The 22,527-nt window shown below is 36.6% G+C and overlaps 1 protein-coding gene across 3 annotated transcripts; it reads right to left on the bottom strand.

Moving 5' to 3' along the window:
• Positions 1-770: 770 nt before the first annotated feature.
• ssrp1a (structure specific recognition protein 1a) lies at positions 771-22,281 on the bottom strand. Of its 3 annotated transcripts, XM_067382865.1 has the most exons (18): positions 22,149-22,281; positions 21,649-21,704; positions 18,064-18,249; positions 16,283-16,388; positions 15,304-15,497; positions 15,123-15,223; positions 13,257-13,386; positions 11,444-11,547; positions 11,233-11,361; positions 10,593-10,814; positions 10,328-10,400; positions 8,404-8,533; positions 6,981-7,026; positions 6,526-6,661; positions 6,089-6,256; positions 3,161-3,255; positions 1,618-1,780; positions 771-1,540 (listed from the first exon to the last, which is right to left on the bottom strand). In XM_067382865.1, the coding sequence occupies exons 2-18, from the start codon at positions 21,700-21,702 to the stop codon at positions 1,469-1,471; spliced, it is 2,109 nt and encodes a 702-aa protein (XP_067238966.1). In that variant the 5' UTR covers positions 21,703-21,704; positions 22,149-22,281; the 3' UTR covers positions 771-1,468. The 3 variants fall into 3 exon arrangements, with proteins under 3 accessions (XP_067238966.1, XP_067238968.1, XP_067238967.1); XM_067382867.1 differs by lacking the exon at positions 21,649-21,704 and having other exon boundaries at positions 772-1,540; XM_067382866.1 differs by lacking the exons at positions 21,649-21,704; positions 22,149-22,281 and adding an exon at positions 20,526-20,700 and having other exon boundaries at positions 772-1,540.
• Positions 22,282-22,527: the final 246 nt, after the last annotated feature.

Raw genomic sequence — 22,527 nt, 5'->3', positions numbered from 1 at the left:
CCTGAATGTGTCTGAAGTCTCAGCTCAAAATACCCCATAGATTTTTTTTTATTCATTTTTTTAACTGCCTATTTTGGGGCATCATTAACTATGCACCGATATATAGGTTGCGGCCCCTTTAATTCTCGTGCTCCCCGCCAACGGAGCTCACGCTTGCCTTGAACAGCATAAACAGTTTACACAGCTAATATAACGCTCAAAATGGATCTTTACAAGATGTTCGTCATGCATGCTGCTTGCATACATCGGACCATGTAAGTATAGTATTTATTTGGATGTTTACATTTGATTCTGAATGAGTTTGAGGCTATGCTGCATGGCTAAAGCTAACATTACACACAGTTGGAAAGATTTATAAAGAATGAAGTTGTGTTTATGAATTATACAGACTGCAAGTGTTTAAAAATGAAAATAGCCACGGCTCTCGTCTCCGCGAATACAGTAATAAACGATGGTAACTTTAACCACATTTAACAGTACATTAGCAACATGCTAACAAACATTAAGACAATTCACAAATATCACTAAAAATATCATGTAATCATGGATCATGTCAGTTATTATCGCTCCATCTGCCATTTCTTGCTATTGTCCTTGCTTGCTTATCTAGTCTGATGATTCTGCTGTGCACAGATCCAGACGTTCTGCCCTTGTTTAATGCCTCGATCATGTGCTGGCATATGCAAATATTGGGGTCATACATATTAATGATCCCGACTGTTACGTAACAGTCGGTGTTATGTTGAGATTCGCCTGTTCTTTGGAGGTCTTTTAAACAAATGAGATTTATATAAGGAGGAGGAAACAATGGAGTTTGAAACTCAGTGTATGTATTTTCCATGTACTGAATTTTTATTGTGTGGTAACCATTATATAAAAGCAATAAGGTACTTGAGGCTAGTGTACACTGGATGTGGCGCGACACGAGCGACAAATCTCCGAGGACCAAAAATGTCCTTGCAAGGACAAGGACTTCGGATTCTGCCATCTTTGTGGGGACATAATATAGGGTATTACCTGAACCACCCGCACACTTAATCACTCACTGAAATTTTATTGCAAAACAGTGGTCAACATTTTGATAGCTTAAAGTACAAAACACATGTTAATGAAATAACCAAAACATTTACTGAAGTGCAGTCTTTCCATTTTCAAAAAAAAGAGGCAAAAAAGAGGGAAAACCCTCTACAAGTAGGTCTATCAACACTTCCCTGAATTAAGACAGTCTATCAAAATTGGGAAAAAAAAAATATAAAAAAAAATCTGAGAGTTGCTGATGTCACTCTCAAAGGAGGGAAAAAATGTTACCTGACTATTTTCAAGTTCTCAGTCTGAATGGAAAAATATGTCAAACAATGTGCGTGGAGCGCATACAGCACGGAAGCAGAAAGTCTTGGTCCAAGTAATCATCAATTATTCATTTGTGAAACCTGAGATGTGGAAATGTCTTTGTGCTGTCAGTGTGACATCAGTCAGATCCTGACTCCTCCTCTGAGCTGGCTGGTGTGGAGGCAGCTTCCTCTTCCTCCTCATCAGAAGCCTGCAATAGATTAGGCAGATTAAATTATGCAAGTCTAAATAACTGATAATCCCAAGAGGAAACATTCAGCCACACACCTTGCGTTTGCTGCCTCTGTCGTGGTCAGATTCAGATGAGCTCTCCTCGCTGGAGATGAACTCTTTGCTCTTAAAGCTTTCGTTTCCGGCCTCTTTCTTTTTCTCCTTTTCTCCTCCACTCTTTTTCTTAGCTTCCACCTTTCCTCCTGTCTTTTTCTTTTCCCTAAAATCATAAGCGATGACTGTCAATATAAAGCAGAGCTGCAAGTAAAACTCATAATATGCACCATTGTTTTTAACTAATTCTTTTATTCACCAAGAACACATTAAACGGATCAAAGGTGACAGTAAAGACACATAATGATAAAAAGATTACCATCTCAAATATTCAAAGAATTCTAAAAAAATATATCAGTTTCTATCCAAATATTAAGCAGCACAAGGATTTATAACATTGATAATAATAATAAATGTTTCTTAAGCAGCAAATCAGCATATTAGAATGATTTCTGGAGGATCATGTGACACTTAAGTCTTTGCATCACAGGAAGATGACATTTTACTAGGAGTGTAACGATACGCTCAAGTCACGATACGATACGTATCTCGATACGGAGTTCACGATACGATACGTATCACGATATTTTGAACAATGAAACTGAAATTCAAACAAGATTTATTAAAAAAACATTAACAAATTTCAATAATTGTCCTTGTTGTACATACAAGATCACATTTCAACAAAATAAATAAATATAAAATGTTAATAAAAACCTTCTGTATTCAAATTAACAGTTGAATAGGGCTGTCTGTCACTGACAAATATTTTTTAATTTAACATGAACTTAGAATTATGAATAGGGGCCGTTCACATATCCCTTCTAAAAACGTGTGGAAGGCGCGGCCGCACCGCTTCTTTCCAAAGCGCTTGCGCTCCCGTGGCGTCGGTCGTTGCTATGCAACCATGAACTGAGCTCTCCAAGAGGATCAGGATGTTTCTGCAAAGGATAAATGATTTCTAGCCCTTGCATTAGTTTTACTACGAGATATATTGATGGAGATAAGATATAAAAACCACCATGTACAGCTATGATCAGCTGTTCGGCTGAGCTTTTGATGTTTTGTTACGGAAAGGCCATAGCTGATCGGTTGATTCTTGTCACACGACCTGCTGTGCGCTTGTGGCATTTGGATCTGGACAGGAAGGATAACTCTGGGAGTTGGAAGGGGTGTGTCGCGATTCTGCCTTCTCACATCGCGATACAGGTTCGTGGACCTGCGTATCGCGATTTCGGTTTCATATCGCATATCGTTACAGCCCTACATTTTACAATATATACAAATGGAAAACAGTTCTTTTAAATTGTAGTATTTTAAAATAATTTTTGTAATATTTCACTATTATATAAATCAAATATATGCAGCCTTGTTGAGGCTAAGAAACTTTAGTAATCTAGTGATTTCTTTGTCTTAAAATCTGATATCTTGCCTAATGCAAATTATATAAATGATACACAATACACAGTGTGAAAAAACACTTTAAGATAAAATGATTCTAACAAAGTGTGTGTTTGATAGAGTGGAGTGGAGTGTGTTGGCTCACTTAGTAACAGTTGCCGCTCCCCCTCCACTCTCTCTGTACTCTTTCATGGCTTTTTCGTATTGTTTCTTGGCCTCTTCTGCTTTTCTGTCCCACTCCTGCAAAACACACAAGAGACATTTAGCTAAACACTGCTGAATCATATAAACAAGTCAGTTGACTCTATAACAACACAGCATCAGTATTTTATGCTTCAATCATCTGTCTGCGGCACAATGACACAAACCACAGACAAATAATTCAGTAAGTGGCTAATAAATGTATTCAGTGGTGCAGCAGTCACACTGCATTTGCAGGAAAGAAAGCAATTTCCCCAAAAACTAAACTCCATGCATAAAATATAGAATTTGCCACAGAACTAAAATCCATAAACAAGGTGTTCTGATGGAGGAAAGAATCAAGACCAGGAGTGGAATCAAGACCAAACTTGGTCTTGGAGGTGGAGGGTCACTGTCCTGCAGAGTTCAGCTCCAACTTGCCGCAACACACCTGCCAGAAAGTTTCTAGTATGCCTAGTAACATTTTAATTAGCTAATTCGGGTGTGTTTAATTGGGGTTGGAGCTGAACTCTGCAGGACAGAGGCCCTCCAGGAGCAGGATTTTACACCACTGTCAAAGATGATGTATATCTATGAAATTATAAGCATTAATGATTGACATTCCTCACACATACAATTTCATGTAATGAAATCAATTCATACTGCTTAACCTGCCAGTCAGTCAGGGTTGTGCTATGTTTAAAAGGTTAGTTCACCCAAAATGAAAAATCTGTCATTAATCACTCACCCTTATGTAATTCCCCACCCGTAAGACCTTCGTTCATCTTCAGAACACAAATTAACTCCCTGAGGTCCAAAAACGCGCCGGCGTGTTTTGCAGGATTTTTTTTACATTGCAGCAAAACAGACTTAAAATACTCTGTCATTTCTTGTCATAGAGACATAAGTAATATATCAATTGAAACTATAGAATATCTTCCTTTATTTGTGTACACTCAGAGTAAAAACACAATGTTGTGCTTTTTGTAAAATAAAGAAAACTAACATGATGTGTGATCTCTCCTCTCCCTCTGAACGAAGTCCAATCTGATAGTTCTCAGAAAATGAACTGTAATTTATGAATACTAATGACAAAAAAAATGACACTGAAATGTCAGGTGTTAAATCGTGCAAGTCAAATCGAAAACAAACATTCTGTGTTTGTAATCTGTATGAAAAGAGAGCCATGTCAGAAGTCTGTGATTCAGCTCATTATCCGCTAATGTGGCCACGCCCACGGAGCCAGCACTATTCAGACGCAAATTCAGAGTCAATACATGTATACATCGTCTCAATCGTGTATTTATTGTCTTGAAAACTGTTTATTTGGGTGTTAAAGCCATGGTTAGCAATCTCTAGAAGACATGCTGTTAGTTCCTAGTTCCTTTTCTTCTTTATATGAATTTGTGGCCTAAAGGTGTACAGAGCGCCCTCCGGCTGCAAGTATGAAATGAAAACACAGTATCCAGCACTCATAGTGATGACAATAAATATTACTTCTCAGTATAGAAAACTGACATAAATTTATAAGAATCCATCAATATTTCTCCAAATGTGCATGCTTTTACGCTAAATGCCTATATGAAATGCCATAGAGTTAACAATTGTTCAGATACATTGCATCACAGAAATAAATTATATTTTAAAGAATATAATAGAATACCATTATTTTAAATTGTAATAATATTTCACAGTATTGCTGTTTATGATGAGCTGAAACATTATTACAGAGGGTTTTTTTTCACAGCCTACCTGACTGAAAGGCCTCATTAATATGCAAGTCATTTCAGGTCATTATGTGATTCTTTTGTCTTCTCATGTGTAAATGGCCTATTATTCATGATGATTCACGCCTCCACACATACTGTGTTTCTTGACAAAAAGTGTCTTATAAAACAATATATTGATTTAGTTTTTGTATGAAGGAGTAGGCAGCATAATTTTTTACATTTTTACATACATTCTGAAGCAAAAACTCTAGTCTACAACCTCCAATACCTTATTTCAGTGACTTAAGTTTTTTGTTTTTTCAATAACCACGCATAAACATTATTCCTTCAAAAATACAAACATGTACATACATGTTCCTCTAGTTTGTGCTGAATACAGTGTAATGACACTTTTGTCATTTATATGTTTATGAACAACTGAAAAAAGCACAAATGTCAAGGCATGTCAAAACTTCTCCAAGCCCCAAATCAGCCTCAGACTCCAAAGGGGTTAAGATATTTTTGATGAAATCTGAGAGCTTTCTGATCCCCCATAGACAGCAATGCAATTATCACTTTCAAGGCCCAGAAAGGTAGTAGACAATTTAAATGGTCCATGTGGTTCAACCTTAATTTTATATCTATTGTTGAACAAAGTCATTATTTTTATTTTTTTGTGCACAAAAAGTATTCTCGTCACTTCATAACATTAAGGTTGAACCACTGTAGTCACGTGAACTGTTTTAACAATGTCTTTAAAAGCTTTCTGGGACTTGAAAGTGGTAATTGCGTTGCTTTCGATGGGGGATCAGAATCAGATCTTATCAAAAATATCTTAGTTTGTGTTCCGAAAATGAACAAAGGTCTTACAGGTTTGGTTTGGAATGACATGAAGAGGAGTAATTAATGACAATTTTCATCTTTGGGTGAATTAACTCTTTAAGAAATGCATGTTTTAATATGACCACCAATAATGGTACTGTAATATTTGCATAATGAATGCTGATTGCCATTTTAATAAAATCAAATCTTTTATCACATTTACAAACTCTGAAGTTGGCACAGAAGCACTTTATTAACAATGTAATTATTATATACCTGTTCAAATATTTTCATAATTTTTCCTTAACAGTGGCTGTGAAGACTTTCTGGTTATTGGTGTGTGAGATTTTAATGCAGCTAACCTCTTTCCGGTCTTTGCCCAGCTGCTTCCACATTTCTCCAGCCTTCTTGGAGATTTCAGTAACTGATATCCCAGGATTCTCACTCTTGATGCGCTCTCTGTTGCCATTCAGCCACAGCATGTAAGCGCTCATCGGCCTCTTAGGAGCACCGGCGTCTTTCACCTTTTTCTGTTCGCCAATAGAGAGAGGTTACGTTTAATAAAGTGTGAAAGTGTTTCATTTTCGGAACTGTTGAATAGATGTCAGTAAACATATTAAGGCACTTCAGTGATGTTTATCATTTGCAGTTTTAACAGACAAGAACAAACCGGCATGGTGTAAAAAGCACCACTGTGCATCTCTCTTTTGCCTTTACTCTTTAAGACGCATTGATATTCATATGCAAATACTGACATTTCAGATATTAGTGACAAAAAAAAAAAAAAAAGGTCCAAGACCTCTTTCCGTGGTTTTCTCTCTTTCTTCTCTTTCACCACTTTCTTGGGCTTCTTTTCAACTTTTTTCTTCTTTCCTTCATCTTCGCTGTCGCCATCATCTCCCTCACTATCACTCGCTGAAGCGTTACTGTCATACCTGCACAGACACAACATTATATTATTAGAGTGAGCGTAGAGTTGTCAAAAGTACCAACTTCGGTACCAATCGGTACTGAAATTTTAAAAATATATCACTTTGAGTGCTGTTGAGCGTAAATATCATTGTAGCCAATGACAGACATATCCGATGAGCGCGTCAACACAATGGCCAATCAGAGGTGTTTACGAATCCACTCAACAGCGCTCAAAGCATCACATTTTTAAAATTTCAGAACCAATTAGGTACCATTGTCGGTAATTTTGACAACTAAGTGAAAGATTGACAAACAAGAAAAGAAATATTTAAAATCCCTTACTCTTCTGGAACATCGTCATCCTCTTCTCCAGGGTTGAAAGACTCATCTACAGGAAAATATTAGATATTAACTACTGTACAGGATTCAACATGTTACACTAACAAGTTCCATTACTTGACATACAGAAATGAATATATATATATATATATATATATATATATATATATATATATATATATATATTTATTTATTTTTTTTTTTTTTTTGAGGTAAGGGAGTTAGTCAAGTTACTTTGTAATTTTTTTTTTGTTGTTTGTTTTAGGGAATTTAGAGGGTACTTAAATTAGTTATTTTTGTTTGTTATTTGGCCTGGTCCACTCCTGAATTAAATCCCTTTGTTTGTTTATTTTCATTATATTGTGTTAATAAATCTACCTTTGTTGAAAATTTATCATCGAGTGAGCACACATTCATTTATGTTACTGCTGGCCCTCGATGGTCGTAACATGCACGTATACAAATATTTAACTATTTTGAGAGTGTAGGTATGTAGGTAGGGAGACTCTTTTGGAGTGTTTTGCTCGTTTTGACTCTGATTGGTGGAATTTTCTGTATAGTATCATGGGTAATGTAGTTTTCACCACGAATTCTGCTGTTAAACAATGAGGGCTGATGTCTTCAATACAAACAAATACCATCAATTAACAAACTCGTAGCTCAAAGTAGGGCTGTTTTTAAAGGTTTGCAAGTTTGAGTTCAAAGTCAATTTCCCTATGGAGAGAATGAATGGAGTTTTTACTTCCAGAACCAGATTGTTATATAACAGGGTTGAAGGTTGAGCTTCATTCTTACATCTTACTGAAATGATATTCAGTTTATAGTAAATACTTTTAAAATCCATTTTAAACATAACATAATATTTATCTGTGCCCCACATTTTACATCCAACTGTTCCTGCATGATTTTCCACCATTACAAAAAAAAACGATGCTTTTTTTTTTTGTTTAGTTTTTTAAAATGGTAATTTGGACATAATTTGGACTTTCTACAGCATAAAGGGAAGACAAGTAAATGTCAATCCGTTAACTTTTACACAATTGCAGTGTTGACTGCATTTGTCAAGCTCAGCCTTCAACCCTGTTACCGTAAAGAAACAAGATAAAAAAATTATTTTCTTTATATACTTGGTTTGCAGTTATCAAGTTTCCTATAAATTCAAACAACATTTGGTTCCAAAATACAGCTCCTACTGAGTGATGGCTTAATTTGGGCTAAAACTGAAAACCCTACTACCCACCTATTTTTTCCCCCCAATTTTTTTTTGCTAGAATGCGGTTAACCATATATTGATAACCACATTTTGATAATTGTTTTTTAATGAAAAATAAAATACTCATAACATTTAGTTTTACCTCCTGGGGATCACAAGCATTATTTTTTTTATTGAACATTAAAGTTTGCATTAGTTGAGGTGTGTCATTACCGCTATCACCCTCTGATTCATCACTGCCGTCTCCCTCCTCTCTGATCTTGCCCTCTTGTTTCATCCTCTCCAGGTAAGCGTCATGCTGGTCTTCATCAGAGTCACTGTAGCCATCTGCTCCTTTCATGCCCTACCACACACAAACAGTTCGATAAATTATGTGAACGTAACACATTACTGGGTATGCTGCTGCTGTCCACAGGAAGTTAATGTAGTGAAAGTGTGTCGCCATCAAGGGCAGAGGTTCAAACACTCTTCCTGCTTATTCCCATGAGTGCAAATCCATCAACAGAATGGATTGTTTATTTAGTTAAAACCAGTTTTGTATTGCACATTCATCTGTGCGTGAACACTTTTTTGGGTTGAGAGAAAAAGCTCCTAACAATCTATTAAATTATAACTCTTTTGGAACAAAACATGATCACTGACACTATTAGCCATTAGAACAAGCTCAAAACTCAAAGAAAAAGAAAATTGAGAAATGAAAAATGGATACTGCGCATTAAGGCTGGGCTGTGTCAAATATTTACTTTATATTTCTTTTGTTATTAAATAATACTGCAAATAATGTGATGATTTTAATGTATGAGAGACACAAAAAAAAAAAAATCTGCAAATCAGTCATTTTATACTGTTTGTTCAAGTGAATCATTTCACATAACAGGTTGTGTTTCCCTTCACTTTATAATGTGATTAAGTTAAATCTCATGTAAACACAATACTGTGATTAAGCAGTGTACTCCTATTCTAATGCAGTTATGGTTACTGCTGATTTAAGTGCACTATACAGGCATGTAAATTATTTAATTGCATTTCTGCTCTGATCAAAGTACCAAATGATATATGACATCTCACACTCATGCACCAGTTTAAAAGCACGGAGGAACAGAAGCAGCCACACTCATACAAACATGTATGTGTTATAAGGGTGTTCATAAGTTTGGGGTCAGTAAGATTTTTAATGGTTTTTGAAGGATGACCTTGTCATTAAGGCTGCATGTATTTGATCAAAAATACAATAATATTATTATTATTAATATTAATATTAACCTTACTGACCTTAAACTGGTAGTTTAAGTAAAAAAAAAAAAAAAAAATTCCCTTTTATTGAGACTTAGTGAAAAAAGCATTTTTAGGCCCCGTTTACAACTGGTATTAAGATGTGTTTGGTCAATCGGATCACAAGTGGACGATAAATAGGTGTAAACAGAGCTCCAGAGGTAGTTGAAAACACATTCAACTGGATTGTTTTCATAGTGTAAACACTAATGTGGAGCGTTTATCTCAAAAGACCTAATGAGTAAACATTACGGGAAGCACGCCATCCAGACGTGATTTAAACTTTGTCGGCTGAAGACCGAGATCTTGTTTGAAGACGAAAATGTACGAAGCACATTATTCTCTCACCATTCCTGATTTCTAACACGCACTTACAGTGTTCGGTGTGGTCTTGCGGCTATCAGAGCAGAAATGAAAGCTGATGCTCTCCATATGTTTTCCCATCATCTCTGGGCGCGTTCGTATGTAAATTGGTCGAGCTTATTTTGTCCATTAGATCGAGAGAGCAGGAAAAACCCATACATTTACCCCCACCCCCATACACCCTCCCCTTGAAGAAATCAGGACAGAAGTTGCTGAAAGTGGACAAAACCAGACGCTTCTCCCTTTGTCCACTTGTGATCTGATCGACCAAAACGCATCTTAATACCAGGTGTTAACAGAGCCTTCGATAGATTCTTGCTCTGAATAAAATTTGCTTTGAGGCGGCTTGACTTTTTCCCTAGAACAGATACATAGACATATGATTCTTAAGAACATATAATTTTAATTCATTTTTATTATATTGCCCAGCCCTACTGTGCATTTTACTTTTATGCATTTTGACTTAAACCAAAATAAATGTTTTGAAAACAACAGAACATACCTCTTTAAATCCTCTGTTCTTGATGTTCAGCTTCTTGGCATTGACAAAGTCAAAGAGTTTTCCATATTCTTCCCTACATAAGACAGAAGAGAGGTGGTCTTCGCTATTTCTGAATAAGTGAGGACTGACTTGATGCTCATGGCTAGTTAGGACAGGGTGCTGCAGATTGCAGCAGAGATTATCTACTTATGATTGAGAGATGAAGGATACTGCTGTCTGTGTTTTCTAAGGAAAGGTGTGATGATTTGTGGGTGATGTAGTTTACCTCTCAATGTTGCTGAAGGTGTACTGATTATTCTGCTTGGTCTCTATTTCGAAGTCAAAGGAGCGAGTGGTGGTGGTTCCTCTGGCAAAGTTAACGCAGGAGATCTCCTCGAAGCGCAGGTGAACCGGTGGCTTATGCACATAGATAAAGCCTCTCTCCAGGGGATACAGCAGCCCTGAGCTCGCCTTATACGCACACGTTATACACTGAGACCCGGAGTGACTACACACACACACACATATATAGAGATAAAGAATGACATCAGTAAAGACGTAAAGAAGTTCATTTTCTCAACTTGATCTTGACACTTATGAAAATGAGAACTAGGGGTGGGCAATAGGAGCAATTTATATCAACATTTGACAAAAAAATATTTTTTGCTACTATATGCAATAACCTTTCAGAACAAGTTATTCCTCATTTTCTCCCTAAAGGCCCAATATATTTCAAGTGAAATTGAACAATGAACTAGCGTGATGTAATTTTGAACAAAATCAGGCAAGTTGGTTAACTCCTACCATCCAGCTGTGCTTTGCTCAATCACAATAGAAATAATAGTAGACTATCACCCACCCCCAATGATAAACAGAAAAATGCTAAGCATAATATCTTTATAAGAGAATTTGCTTGTGTGCGTTACCCCTGGAAGTTTCCAGGCACCGTGATCTTCCTGTTGACCAGAGCCTTCATGACCCTGCTGACAATCTCATACAGTGGACCAGACATGTTCTTACTGAGCTTCCCTTCGAAACGCTTCTCCACCTCATCCCTAGAGAGAAGAGATAGAGATCCCATCAGCAGAGCTAATGGAGGTAAACCTCTGACAGACAAAGAAAGTCCAGTGAACTCACTCGCTCATGTTGAGAGCCAGACTGATGTCTTCATCTTTGGAGAAGAGGAGGATGAGGAAATGATAACGTGTCTGACCCTGTTTAATGGGAGGGTCGAGACTGATCTGGAAAATAAAAAGGATCAAGACTGGGTCAAGGATCAAGAATAAACCATCTAAATAACCATGAAGCACATTAACTGAGGTCATAATGAATAAACCGGTGATTCAACATTTTACCAGCAGGTGGCAGCAACACCAATGCATTATTTAGGATGGGACACATTAATAAAAGAACACATTAGGTATGTTTTACATGCAGTAGTTGAAATGAATCCAATCTGATTTCAGATTCAGAAAGTGATGTTTATATGAAGCATAAATGCGGCAATCTGAGTTTTTAAAAATCGAATTTAAGACCTTTTGTAAAACCTGCAAATAAAATTAATATAGTATTACCATACAGAACACACATATGTAATCGTGTAAAACAAAATGACGCATTTTAGATTATTTGACTTAATTAAATGGCAGGGACATACATTCAACTGCAAAAAAGGGTAACTGCATGTTTAAAATACTCAATGTAATTTCAATACATCAATACTCAAAACATGTCTTATGTTTGACAAAATATTTTTATTGTCTTTCTTTAAACGTTCACATTTCTTGAATTCAATCACCACCTTTTGAAGTTTAATAATCATATTTGGTCATATCATGATCTTATCTCCCACCCCCAAATTTAAGACCTCTTGAAAGGATATTTAAGTCTTTTGTTACACCATTTGAGACTTAAGACTTGTTAATGACCTTAAGTTTGATCCAACTGAATTTAAGACTTAAAAGACCCACAGGAACCCTGTCTGCAGTTGCTGCGTTCAGAAGCGGAGAAATTTGCTGTCATAATGAGCTCCCGTGAGTATAACTACTATAACTTTGCCTAAATTACATACTTAAAGGTGCTAAAGAGGATCTTTTTGTCGACTGAGAAACCAAAGACTGTTACTGAGTTTTTGAAATGAGCGCATGCGTAAGAACAACCTCCCTCCTTCGAAGGAACGCCTCCCAAACTCGTATTGGAACACGAGTGTTTACCACCAGCATTCGCTGTGTTGTGTTAGTGGATTCATTATGTCGGACTCACCGCAGGTAACTCAATCTGCAGTTGTTACTCCTGTCTCCTGACAAAAACATTGCATGCGGCGCCTGTGGAGTGTGGAAAGTTACTGGAGCGCGCAGCCGCGGTAGTCTCTCACAAGGAACGTCATGGCAGTGATTGACAAGCCAGAGGGCCAATCGTGTACGCGATGATCGCGTAAACGATTGGCTGATGTTTTTAAGGCCCTACCTCGTGCACAGATGATGTATATTAATATTATTCCTTTCAGTGCACCTAATAAATAGCCTTTTATCAGTTAGTAAAGACAGTTTCAAATAATATTGCAAAAATGTATACAACAAAACATCCTCTTTAGCACCTTTAAACAAAAAGCTGACATATGTGAGAAGCGCTTTTTTTTAGCAAATATTCAGATATTTAGGTAAGATAAATCATATAAATAAATCTGTCCTAGTCGAAATCAACAATACCTTGAGCACATGTGCAGTGCTGTTATGCATATTCTGACATAAGTTTTTTACCTAAAATATACACAAACCTTCCAAACCATTCAAAAATTCAGTCAGATCAATTGCAGTATTTACATTAAGCCTTTTCAGTCCGAGTCAGCCATCAATCTGATAAATGGATTACTTGGCCGCATGTAAATGTAGCTATTGTTAGGTTTAATTTGTCTCTGGTGGGGAGCAGCAGACTAAAACGCACAACTCACCACAAAGAACATCTGCCTCTGGTCCTTGTGTGGCAGCAGGAAGAGACGCAGTACAGTGGTGTAGGGGATCTTATAGTCAAAAGTCTTACCATGCAGGTGCAGGAAGGAGGGGTAGATACGAATATCATACCTGAAAGAAAAACACTAACTGAGCCAAACAAAAGTCTCAAATACAGGCCGTGTGCAGCACTTGGAGACACACAGAGCTCCAGATGGTTGCAATGCACAAAATAAAATTGCAACCATAAAAAAAACAATGTCCATAATATGTTAATAGTCCATATACACTCAAAAAAAGTTTTGAAATGTCATTTGGTGACAAGGTGTTAAATAGGGAAGTAGAAAACTACATTTTCAAAATTGACTAGTCAGTAGGGCTGCCCTCGACTAAAGATTTTTCTAGTCGAATAGTAGCGATTAAGCGATTCGACTAATTTTGCGTGTTTATATTAACAAACCACATAATATCATAATAATCGCCTATATAAAATACATAACCTAATCAGTGCTCAAACGCACACAAACTTGCAGCAGCGCACCGGTAAACGTAATGATTATGAAGGTGGTGTGAAAAAACAGAAGGAGACTGTCTGAACATTTTAATAATCTATTGATAAACTAGTGGTGTGTGTTTTCGACTGCAGAGATCGCAGTAGTGTATGTGCCTAGATGCACGTTTCATACGGATTACATAATCTGAGAATTTTTTTTATTTTAATCAGTTAATTTACATTTTAGACACTTAAGTCTTTCCATAGATATATTTCTCATGTCTGTGAAGCAAGTATATGATGAGTTTCGGTTCATTTTTGTGACACACAAGTTCACTTGAGGCCAAGACGCCAGAAAGCGCATTCTGTAATTTTTTCATTATTTACGAAAGCACAACGTCTTGTTATTTGAGTTAAAGAAATAAAAGCAAATCATTTACAGTTTCCAATGTTGGATTATTCTTATCTGACCAAAAATGATAGAGTATTTTAATTTAAATGCAAGTGATAGCACCGGCTCCTCCATGTCATGCAGTAAGCAAACACTTACATGCACGCCAAATAATAGCACACATTTATCTAGGTTAATGTTAGAGCGTTAAACTACTTACATGTTTCGAGTGATAAGCCATATTTGAAGTCGATGATTGAGGAATGATTGACGAATGTTTGGATTATACTGTACGTCACAGACTGCGTGATTTCGACCCTCCTTGTGGAGTTTTCCCCCCAGCAACTAACCAACTAATACCAATTTTCACTGACTAAGTCCTTTCTCAACAACTAACGGTTAGTGGACTTTTAAGGTGCAGCCCTACTAGTCAGTCAGCCTAAAAGGGGTAGTTCACACAAAAATTCTGTCAATTTGCTAACCCTTATGATGAGAAGATGATGTTCATCTTCTAGAAGCATAAATTGATGCTTGAAAACTAACCTCACTGGTTCTCGCACATCAAATAAGCGTATTTGATCTTCCATTTTCTATATTTGATGAGCTCTATGTATGTGTGCTAATCAAAGTTTGTGAAGTTAAATCTGTTTATCATATAAAGCGATCGTGTCTCTTCAGAAGACCTTGATTAAACAGCTTGATTCATACAGATTACTTTAACAATGTCTGCATTAATGTTTTAGGGAAATGGACTTTCAATGGATGGACAGAAACCTTACAGATTAAAAACATCTTTCTTTGGGTTTCAAAGATGAACAAAAGTCTTATGGGTTTGTAATGACATGAAAGTGAGTAAATGATGACAGAATTTTCATGTTCGACAGTATTTTTCATAATTGGATGAAAAACCTGTTTAACAACTAGTCAATCATTCTAGCCAAAGATGTGTATGGTTGTAACACCGGTGCTTTAAAGACAACTTACCTTCCTCTCGGCGTAAGGCACTGAAGTTCTTTAAAGATACACACGGCATCTCCAGTAGCTTGGATGACGTCTGCCTTTGAGAGAACATTCTGAGCGAACGCCTGCAACAGCGCGAAACAGATCATCAGCACCGACAGCTGCATACACACTGACAGAGAAAAACATTCACATAAACACGGACCTCCACAGGGTCTGAGCCGTCGTCTCCAGTGTTGGGCGGGACATAGAAACGGACCTCCATGAGTGACACCTCTGCATCATCATTCTGATGGAACTCCACTGTTACCTCGTTCTTTCCCGTTGCACACTGGGATACGCTGGTCAGCGGGATCTCAAAGACAGGACTGTCGCTCACCTCAAATGACAGCAGAGACCCTGAGCGCGCACACAAAAAGTCAGAAGTACAATATTATTGGTGACCATGTCATACTGGGCAACATTAGCTTTTTTGTTTTCACCTAGCAATTTTATTTTAATGTCATATTAAATGCAGATTTTTTAAAATATTTTTTGAAATATTACTCATTAAAATAATTTATTCTTGTGATTCAAAGCTGAATTTTTAGCATCATTACTATCATTATTCACTGTCACATGATCCATCAGAAATAATTCTAATATGCTGAATTGATACTCAAGAAACATTCATCATCATTATCAATGTTGAAAACAGTTGCACTGCCTAATATTTTTGGAAACATAAAGTTCCAAACAACAGCACTGATGGAAAAAAAAAAAAACTTTGTTCCGAAACAAAATAATAAACCATGTTTTCTAAAGCAGTTTTGATGTCAGAGGTGATATTTATTGAGAATATGTTTTAAAAAATAAAAAAAACATGGTAAAGTTGGAATATATAGGTACCGTTTTGTTATTGGCCAATACTTGAATTTTTATTATAATTTATCAGTATCAGTATATATTGTTGGTATACATATATACTGTATATTAAACTGTACATAATAATTTCCAGTGTTTTTAGATCATTTTTGTCATCATCGAATGCCATCTAAAATTTCAGATTAAAAATACAAATTTAATAACACTTATTTTAGTCATTTATTTTTAAAACAGTATAGAACTTTATAGGTCATTTATCAGCCATAACATGAAAATAATTGAATGAATTACTAGTAGCATGTGTAGATGGGTGTGTGTACCTGCAAATTTGGCGGTACCCCAATTCCAGCCCTTCACACACATGTCCTTCTCCGCCAACTCGACCTTGTAGTTCGTTTTAAAAAATGCTGAGATTTTCTCAAAATCCTGTGGTGGAGGAAAGCAAAAAGGAGGGAGAGCAAGAGAAGGAAGAGATAAACAGAATTAATGCCTCACTTCCCATGACTCTCTTTCACAACCAGCCCAAGGTTCATTAATAAAGAGAGTTGGCAGCAGCGCTCGGCCCGCTGGGACAGCGGAGGTGTGTGTAATCCGGCCGGAGGCTGATGCGGAGCACGCTCAATCAGCCTGTTTATTTATCCAGCACTGCACAATCGCTTCCACATGTCACTGCACCAGGTGTGTGTGTGTGTGTGTGTGTGTGTGTGTGCTAATGAGCTTGGAACTGGGTTACAGAATCCCTCACCATCACTTTAACATTACACAAACCAGCATTCCCTGATCCTCAAAATATTGCCTTTTCCCCTGATGGAAAGACAATGACGATGCTGGTTAGCTGGTAAACAACATGTAAATACACAGCAAACAAACACACAATCATGTCAACTTTGTCTATGTTACAGATTCTTCTGGAGTTACGGTATAAACACCACACACAATGACATCATACAAACACAGACACACACATACACAGAAAATCCATTATTGGAGGCCAGTGATTAACCCCTGGAGAAAAGCATTTCTGTAACATCTTGAATTACATACACACAGACACACACTGCACTTCTATTGACATTGAAGAAAAGACATTTTAGCATAAAAGTCCTGACTGATCAAACATTATTAGGGATGCACCGAAATTATGGGCCGAAATGGCATTTTCGGATTTTGGCCAAAAGAGAAAAACAGCCGAAAATTTATGCCACCCTGCCCCGTCCCTCAGTGTTCAGTGCCCAGGTTTCACTCTCGCTCTAGCCATTATCACTGCGAGGTGTGACGCTCTACTCACTATTCTGCTTTATGTTAGGAGTTAAACGGATCATAGTTGATCTATGTATACCATGCCTAACGGTTCAGCATGCACCCAGAAAACCGCTATATAAAATGTAATGAATTATATTATTATTAATTGTTAAGTTTCACTGTCAAATTGGCACTTGCGCACTGTTATCTGTGCACAAGGCACAGCCGCACACACCCGAAGGGCGCGCGTTTCAGATGGCATGTGAACTGAACAGCGAACGGATTCCTCTTTTGCATCTCTATCTCTCTATCTTTTTTGCATATACACAAGTTTGTCAAAATATTCTCCTAAACACAGTCAATTATATCCTAAGTGAACAAAGAGTTGAGAAAGAAACAAGATGTGTATCAGTATATTGGATCCGTGCATTCGGATCTTAAAGTGAAGTATATGCTAATGTTAATCAAATCATTTATGTTGATCAAACGACAAGAGAGAGCTTTAACAGCAACTAATCAATATTTAATTTATACAGTGAACACATTTAGACCTAATTATTATGTGTCTTTACCGGAATACAGTTCCGGTACAGTTAGACCTTACTTTATTTGTAACTTTATTGTATTGTATTTATCTATGCTTCTAATGTGTATTTAACCACCTCCCAAAATGGATAAAAAAAAATATATATATATATATATATATATATATATATATATATAGTTTTTTTTTTTTTTTAAATTAATTAAGTATTAAAATTAATGAATTTCATTAAAAAAAACTAATATTAATGCAATCATACAAAGATAAAACTAAATAAAAAGTTATACCTAACTATTATTTTACCAACACACTCACTGTTTCTTTGAAGCCATCATATTTGTAGATGTGTCCAGTGCTGGTGGCCAGTTTGATTCCATGACCCAGGCAGACGCGACGCCACTGGGCTCCAGAGAGTTCAGGGGCTGGGATACTGTCCACCTTCCCTGTTTTATGGCTTTTATACACCACAGACTGCTTGCTGAACCTCAGACGGCCATCATTCTGACAACAAACAAATAGAAATGTGTGGAGAGCAAAATATAGATAATTTACTATGAAACTGATTTTTTTTTTTTGTATAGCTTTACATCCTTGTGTACATTACATATTTCTGTACATCCCTAAATGTTCCCATCTAAAGCCAATCCCAGTACTCTGATGAAGTTTAACTCTTGATATGTTTTGAATGGCATATTGTTGCTGCAAACAGTATACAAATTTTCTCAATTCATGGAACACCTACATGACAACTACATTTGACAAGAGTATGCAACACTGTGCAATGCATACTTATGTATATTGATTTTAACCGTATATTGATTTTAACCCTATAAAGCCTAATATATGAAATAGTGAGAAATATATATATATATATATATATATATAACGTGATTTATGTTTTGTATCCTATTTGTCATTGATAGTGAGAACATGTTCACACTTGAGAAAAAAACACCTGTTTTTTTCAGAGGCCTAAACTGAGCAAAAGTATTCAATTTGGTGCAGCTGCTGATATTTATATGACCAAAAAGTACGATGAAATTCTGACCACTTGTAATGTAAATCATTGAGATCATTGACCCAATGCACAGGACAATCGTGACATCAGAATAAAATTATTCATGATTCTGAAGCTGAAAATACAGAATTACTTTAGACGAATATGCTTGCACTCTGTCACTGAATAGATATATTCAAAATAATGTCGGCCACTTTTTACTGGTAACTTAGCCTAAAGGTGATGATACACAAGGCAACTTTTTGAGAAATGTTGCTTGGGCACTTTCCCATTGAGAATGAGCAACAAATTTATATCTGGATACTTTAGATCAGTCGTGGGCAATTTTTTGAGATCCTCCAATCAGTATGCTAGCAGCCAATAACGTGCCTGGCTTGGAATGGCCGATTTCAAAACACTGCTTCAGGAAGCTTCGGATCATAAATGAATCAGTGTATCGAATCTGCTGTTCGGAGCGCCAAAGTCACGTGATTTCAGCCATTGGCAGTTTGACACGCGATCTGAATCATGACTCGATACACTGATTAATTTATGCTCCGATGCTTCATGAAGCAGTGTTTTGAAATTGGCCATCACTATATAATTCGTTATTTTGTTTTTTGGCACACCAAAAATATTCTCGTCGCTTTATAATATTAATATTGAACCACTTTACTCACATGAACCAATTTAAATATGTTAAATCATTAATGGATCTTGAGAGAGGAAATGTCATTGCTCCCTATGGAGGCCTCACGGAGCCATCGGATTTCAACTAAAATACAGGGCTCTCAAGTGTCCCGCATTGAGCGTGACAGTCACTCATTTCAGTCTTTTGTCACGCACTCCCGCCACACATTGTATTTCTCACGCAGAAAAACTATCTATCATATATTTAATATGCTGCAGCGCCCAAAATGTATGTGGCCGCGCCGCTCTGTCTGGAACCGGGAAGGAATCAAGCGCGTCTCGAACCTGCCACTTATCAACCAATCAAAAAAAAAAGAAAGAGGCTACACAATAGCCAATCAGAAAATAGCACTATTGTATCTGGGCAACAACCAATGAAAAAAAAGCATAATCAAAGAGTGACCATTAGTTCCACAAATACAGACACAGGCTCCCACAAATAAATTAATTCAACAAAGGTAACCTCTTTTGCTACATATTTTTAATGGTTTAAATGTGTACTCTACATGTTTGACCACTTACGAACTCTCATTTAGCCTAGTATATGTTGTGTACATGACTAATGTGCCCAACCATCATCTATTAATTATTTTTAGAGCACAAAATTGTTTACAAGAGAACAAATTTCTTCATTGATCTAGTCACTTAATTTTGCTCTTAGAATGCACTAGATTCATGCATTTAAATTTAAAATGTACAAAATTTTCCTCCGGGGGGCATGCCTCGGACCCCCCAAGAGGAACCGATGTCCACCCACTACAGTCTCACAAAAACCTTTGGAAAACACTGTGGATGCATTAATCATTGCATCTGTCTTTCAAACATGTCAGGTAAAAGGCAACTAATATGCATCATCTCATTCACCCTGAGGCCAGCTTACAGGATGCTGGCCCAGAGAAGGTGGTGAAAGTTTTTTTTTTTTTTTTTTTTTTTTTGGTGGGGGGTTGTGTCACTCTTGCCCGTCTCCAAAACTTGAGAGCCCTGAAAATATCTTAATTTGTGTTCCGAAGATTAACAAAGGTCTTACGGGTGTGGAACGGCATGAGGGTAAGTAATAAATGACGTTATTTTTATTTTTGGGTGAACTAACCCTTTAATGTCTGTAGTGGTGTAGGCTGTATGGCATGTGAATGTAGCTTTTGACACAATCGACGTGGATTCGATTCCGCCTTTTGCCAAACTTGCTCTTCTCCCTTTTATCATCACAAATCAGAAAGGCAATTATAGTTAATAAAAACAAAGAAAATATTTGAAAAGTTGAAATAAAGTGCCTAACAAGTGTTTATAATAAGGTATTTATTGGGTTGGCAATAGATTGCTCCTCTCTGATTAGTTGCTGCCAACTGTCTGTTGCCCTGTGTCTCATCAGGTTGCCTGTTGACGGCAACATTGCTCAAGAAGTTGCCACTTGTATCATCACCTTAAGTCATTTGGCATTATCAGGAGTCAGGACCCACAAATATTCCCCCATTGCATTATTTATACATTATATTCAACATTATATATAGTACTTTAATGTAGTGGTAATGAGACAAAAACTTGAATTTTTCCCCCTCACACAGTAATTTTAATTTTGGGTGAACTACACACAATAAATACTGTCACTATCCACGATACATGTTGCATTTTTGTACTGCAATATATTGACACACAATATATTGTTAAACCCCTAGTTGTCACTACATCTACAAATAATATGTCTTAGTAAGATAATTAAATGCTTAGTTTTATGATCAAAGCCCTGTAGTTTTAATTCTGGGGGGCAAAACATATAATGCAATGCAATACAATAATGATTGAAAGATGCACAAATAAATCTTCCTCAAATGCCTTACAGATCATATTTGATATCTGCATTTAACTCTATTTTAAAGATATATGGATAATGAAGTTGCTTCAGTCCAGTACGTGTTCATCTGGAAATATTACTAACAATATAAATTATTCTTAAGATTTCACAGCAAACCGAGAAGTGTATCACGACCACGATCATTTTACGATCAGACGAAAAGGTCTTTTATTTGCTAAAAAAGCATGAACTATTAATCAAATGACAGCAGATTGTGTACAGGGTTAAAGCCATGCGCTGTTTAGCAGGTCAAACTGCGACACCCAGGGGTCATTTTACTGTTTGCTAGTTGCTGTGCGTGTTTTTTTTTTTTTTTTTTTTTTTAAAAACCTCCATGTTCGAGTGAAAGTTTAATATCACCTACCCAAGATCCCTTCACCTCTTGATGGATGTCATTAAACTCCAGAGTGTCTCCCATCTCTGTAAAATATGAATATTAATATTAACAGAAATAACACTGCATTCATCAAGAGACGAGTTTTAATGTTTGAAATCAGAGTTTATCTTGTTCTGGAGGCTTTAATTCACTTCACAAGCGGTACTATGTTCAATCATATTCAGAATTGGAGTTGTTAGTTGTGTTTCTCCCTCATCTTTGTGTTGGTTAGAGCAGTGGTTGTGTCTCTAACTTACTGAGCTACTTACTTAGACAGCATTTTCTTTATCTTGCGTTTTAATGGTAAAATTCTAGAGACAATTTCAGGGCCAGTAAGGTTCGAAATGCTGTCTATGTAGGAAAGCTCAGTGGGTTTTGAAACACCTCCGCCGCGCTCGCACACTGCCGTACATGTGGAGAGGACTCGATTCCGTCAGCCGGTTTGATTAAGATCACCATTAAACTATACAAACGTATTTAGCACTTACTTTGGGTGAAGAACGACTTTATAAATGTATAAGCGTGTTTCCCGGTGTTGAAGAAATTTGATGAATACACAAACAAATAACGGCAGTGATCAAGCTCTTCTATTCTCCGGTTTCCCGCGTCAAACCTCCGGGTTCTGAAGACAGTGACCCGGAAGAAGTGTTGAAGGGTCACGCGTTTCCATGACTCCGCACTCACATGTTCCTGTCATTTTCAGAATATTTTTAAGAATATGTTTTTTAAAAAAAACAAGAAAAGAAAAAAAGTGTAGTAAATTTGTTAATTATTGGTGTCTTTTTTTTTTTATCAGAAAACAACAAAAACAAACTATAATAATTTCAAATACATATTAATATGGTTATAAAAGAGAATAAATGCTGC

The sequence above is a fragment of the Chanodichthys erythropterus genome, chromosome 1 (assembly GCF_024489055.1).
Source record: "Chanodichthys erythropterus isolate Z2021 chromosome 1, ASM2448905v1, whole genome shotgun sequence".
Taxonomy (NCBI): domain Eukaryota; kingdom Metazoa; phylum Chordata; class Actinopteri; order Cypriniformes; family Xenocyprididae; genus Chanodichthys; species Chanodichthys erythropterus.
The sequence above is the reverse complement of the archived record's forward strand: the minus strand, read 5'-3'. Positions and strand labels throughout refer to the sequence as shown.

Excerpts from the sequence above, each read along its gene's own strand:
- ssrp1a (XM_067382865.1), bottom strand. The coding sequence starts at position 21,702 with ATGGGAGACACTCTGGAGTTTAATGACATCCATCAAGAGGTGAAGGGA. Across the intron at positions 18,250-21,648 it reads AAGAGGTGAAGGGATCTTGG|AATGATGGCCGTCTGAGGTT; the intron begins GTAGGTGATATT and ends GTTTGTTGTCAG. Across the intron at positions 6,257-6,525 it reads AGAGAAAACCACGGAAAGAG|AAAAAGGTGAAAGACGCCGG; the intron begins GTCTTGGACCTT and ends ATTGGCGAACAG.